This window comes from Oncorhynchus clarkii, chromosome 20 (genome assembly GCF_045791955.1).
Source record: "Oncorhynchus clarkii lewisi isolate Uvic-CL-2024 chromosome 20, UVic_Ocla_1.0, whole genome shotgun sequence".
In the NCBI taxonomy this organism is placed as follows: Eukaryota; Metazoa; Chordata; class Actinopteri; order Salmoniformes; family Salmonidae; genus Oncorhynchus; species Oncorhynchus clarkii.
In genome coordinates this window covers 24108230-24111566 of record NC_092166.1, presented here as the reverse complement: position 1 = coordinate 24111566, position 3337 = coordinate 24108230, and the positions used below count along the sequence as shown (strand labels likewise).

Sequence of the window (3337 nt, the reverse complement as noted above, 5' to 3'; positions counted from 1 at the left end):
TTCTCCACAATCTCCGGACCTCAACCCAAATAAGATGTTTTGGGATGAGTCGGACCACAGAGTGAAGGAAAAGCAGCCAATAAGTGTTCAGTATATGTGGGAACTCCTTCAAGACTGTTGGAAAAGCATTCCAGGTTGAGAGAATGCCAAGAGTGTGCAAAGCTGTCATCAAGGCAAAGGGTGGCTACATTGAAGAATCTCAAATATAAAATGTTTTTGATTTGTTGGTCACTACATGATCCCAAATGTGTTATTTCATAGTTTTGATGTCTTCACTATTATTCTACAATGTAGAAATTTGTAAAAAAAATTAAGAAAAACCCTTGAATGAGTAGGTGTGTCCAAACTTTTGACTGGTACTGTAATATTTGCTGGAAACTTTTATTTAGCCTTACTGCTATTTGCCCGAGTGGCGCAGTGGTCTAAGACACTGCATCTCAGTGCTTGAGGCGTCACTACACACACCCTGGTTCAATCCAGGCTGTATCACAACCGGCCGTGATTGGGATTCCCAAAGGGCGGCTCACAATTGGCCCAGCATCATCCGGGTTTGGCCGGTGTAGGCCGTCATTGTAATAAGAATTTGTTCTTAACTGACTTGCCTAGTTAAATAAAAAAAAAGAATAAAAAAAAAATACAAATGCATTGACTAACAGATTCACTACATGAAACATTTTTTTTTTTTTTTTGTCTGTCCTATATCTGAGAGACATCGGCTGTACAGATCGGCTGTACCGACTTCAGACAAGTCCTAAGACGCTTGTGGAGAACACCATCGTAATCTCTTACCAGGCAACCAGCTCAAAATGTTAAGCAAAGTGAGATTTGAAAAAAAGGTTGACTAACAGGATGTTCTCCAAGGTGTTTCTGTTAAGGGAAGTGTGAGAAGGGGAGTTCTGAGTAATGTCAAGAACAGCCTGCTCTGAAAAAAGCTAGAGTGGAGAAATAGTTTTCTTTCACGATAGTTATGCCAACTAGAAAATGGTAGAGGCCTTGATAGTATGATGGAGCATAGAATATGCATCTCTCAAAACAGGTAGACCTAAATTCAGTTAGTCAACATTCAGAACCACATGCTATGAGTAAATACATTATTTCACAACTCTTTATTAATGTATTTTATCAACAATTTAATGCAAAGATAGTAGAGGGAGTTGTTCAAAAAGGGGACTTTTTTATTCTTATTTATCGATTGTGTTGCTCTGATGTGATCCAATAAAAATGATTGTTTAAAAAAACAAGGAAAGAAACAGCTCAAGCTCCTGAAGCAAATAAAATGTACACCTTCTTGTAAAAACAATTATAATATAAGCCATTTAGCAGACGCTTTTATCCAAAGCGAGTCCTGCGTGCAGACATTGATTCAAATATTTCAAACATCATTTGTATCTTTTGGTAATTTACAGTTTAGCAAAAAATGTTGAGTAAATAAAGTCAGAAGCAAAATTACACAGAATAGAAATTACATGTTCAAATTGTATTGCTATGATTGAGAAATTCTTTGAGATAGTAAACATAAAACCCTCAAAAGTATATACCTTATTCACAATTTACATCAGTAATGGTTTAAAGACCAGTTCCTCTCTAGTATTCATACATGGTATGTGGGCTTTTCTGAGAAGTTGTTCTACTTTGGCTACTATGGCTAGTGTGGTTATGACTCTTCAGACATGGGAAATGCTTTGCAAGTAGTTTCCTAAAGTGGCTTTGAAACTTTTTCCCAACAAACGTGTAGAAAACAGGGCTTACACAACAGTAGAGGTATGCTATATTCCTAGTCACATACAGAGCGTAGTCAAGCACATCAGAGCATTCCTCAGAACTATGACTGTTGGAGATCTGGAGGGCTCTCAGCAGTATCACAATATTGTATGGGGTCCAGCACACGAAAAATGCAAATACAATCACAAAAATCAGCTTGACTGCCCTACACTTCTCTCTCATCCGGGTTGACATTATTCGGACTGTGATTCTAACATAGCAGTACATGACCATGGCCAAAGGAAGTAGAAAGAAGATAACAAACTGCTGATAGTAACCCACCAGCTTCCATTTGTTCATGATCTCCTTGGAGAAGCCTGTCTCCTCACAAAAGTGTTCGGATTGAGAATCCTTCCAGACGTTGTACAGAACTAACTCCTTGACGCTGGCCAGAAGGCTGATACACCACACAACTGCCGAGGAGACGCAGGCGTAGATCTTCCTCCTCCGTTTGGCAGCGTTAATGGCATGGACCACAGCCAGGTATCGGTCAAAGGTCATGAGAGTGAGGAAGAGGATGGAGCTGTAGAATCCGATGAAGTACACGCTGCCCACCAGCTTGCACATGTACGGGCCAAAGATCCACTCAGAGGAGTGGTAAGTGGCCCAGAAGGGCAAACTGGACGCAAACAGCAGGTCAGAGATGACCAGGTTAAGGAGGAAGATGTTGGTGACGGAAGTGAGCTTCTCGTATTTGTAGATAATGCATAGAACCAGCCCATTCCCAACCACACTCAGCAGGAAATTGATGGTGTAGAATGTTGGGATGAACTTGGCTCCAAATCTGTTTACCTCAGTTTTACCACACAGTTTCACAATATCATTCATGACATAGCTGGGGTCTACAGAGTCGTTATAATCTGTATAATTGTCCTCATTAAAAAAAGCCAAGATGTCTTCATCCATGGTTGTCAGTCTCTTAACCTGTTAAGAGGGTGTAAATATAGTGTTTTCATTTGATTTTATGGTCTGCTATTACCTCCTATATATTTACAAATTGCAAGTTAAAATGTTAAGTATATACAGTATATATGTAGTAAATGCCTAGGTATTATGCTTTAATTTCTTTAATTGCTTAAAATGATTTTAAGTAAATACTAGAAAGTACTCATTGTTACTACATAACTTATTGGTAAACAAGCTGCAAGTGGACTGGAAAATGAAGTGATACTTTATTAACAACTTACCAATGTGACCTTTCTGGGTGCTGATGTGATTGTCAGAAAGAAAGTTGTTTTTCTGTTCGTGTGTCAGCGCTAGTAGGTTGAATCTTTGTGTGTGAGAGTTGTTGCTACTGCTGAGATATGTGATATGTGATTATCTCCTCCCTAATAGCCTCCCTTACAAGGGGCTGTCTTAACACTGTTCAATACAGGAAGTTCTGGAACCTTATTCATCATTATAACCATAAAGGGTTGTAACATGGGATTCAATTTATAACAGAAGGTTTATTTAAAAAATACTTTACAGTCAACAGTGCTCTTTCTCTGACAAGGAAATACATGGAGAAATGTATACAATTGTTTTGAAATGCAGAAAACAAAAAAGAGAAAGACAATTGTATGAACTCGTCCAA

The 3337-nt window shown here is 38.6% G+C and overlaps 1 protein-coding gene across 1 annotated transcript; it reads right to left on the bottom strand.

Moving 5' to 3' along the window:
- Positions 1 to 1089: 1089 nt before the first annotated feature.
- LOC139377349 (C-C chemokine receptor type 3-like) lies at positions 1090 to 3041 on the bottom strand. The gene is made up of 2 exons (XM_071120374.1): positions 2949 to 3041; positions 1090 to 2685 (listed from the first exon to the last, which is right to left on the bottom strand). The coding sequence occupies exon 2, from the start codon at positions 2665 to 2667 to the stop codon at positions 1585 to 1587; it is 1083 nt and encodes a 360-aa protein (XP_070976475.1). The 5' UTR covers positions 2668 to 2685; positions 2949 to 3041; the 3' UTR covers positions 1090 to 1584.
- Positions 3042 to 3337: the final 296 nt, after the last annotated feature.

Bases quoted from the DNA above. Each gene is read 5' to 3' on its own strand.
- LOC139377349 (XM_071120374.1), bottom strand. From the start codon at position 2,667: ATGGATGAAGACATCTTGGCTTTTTTTAATGAGGACAATTATACAGAT.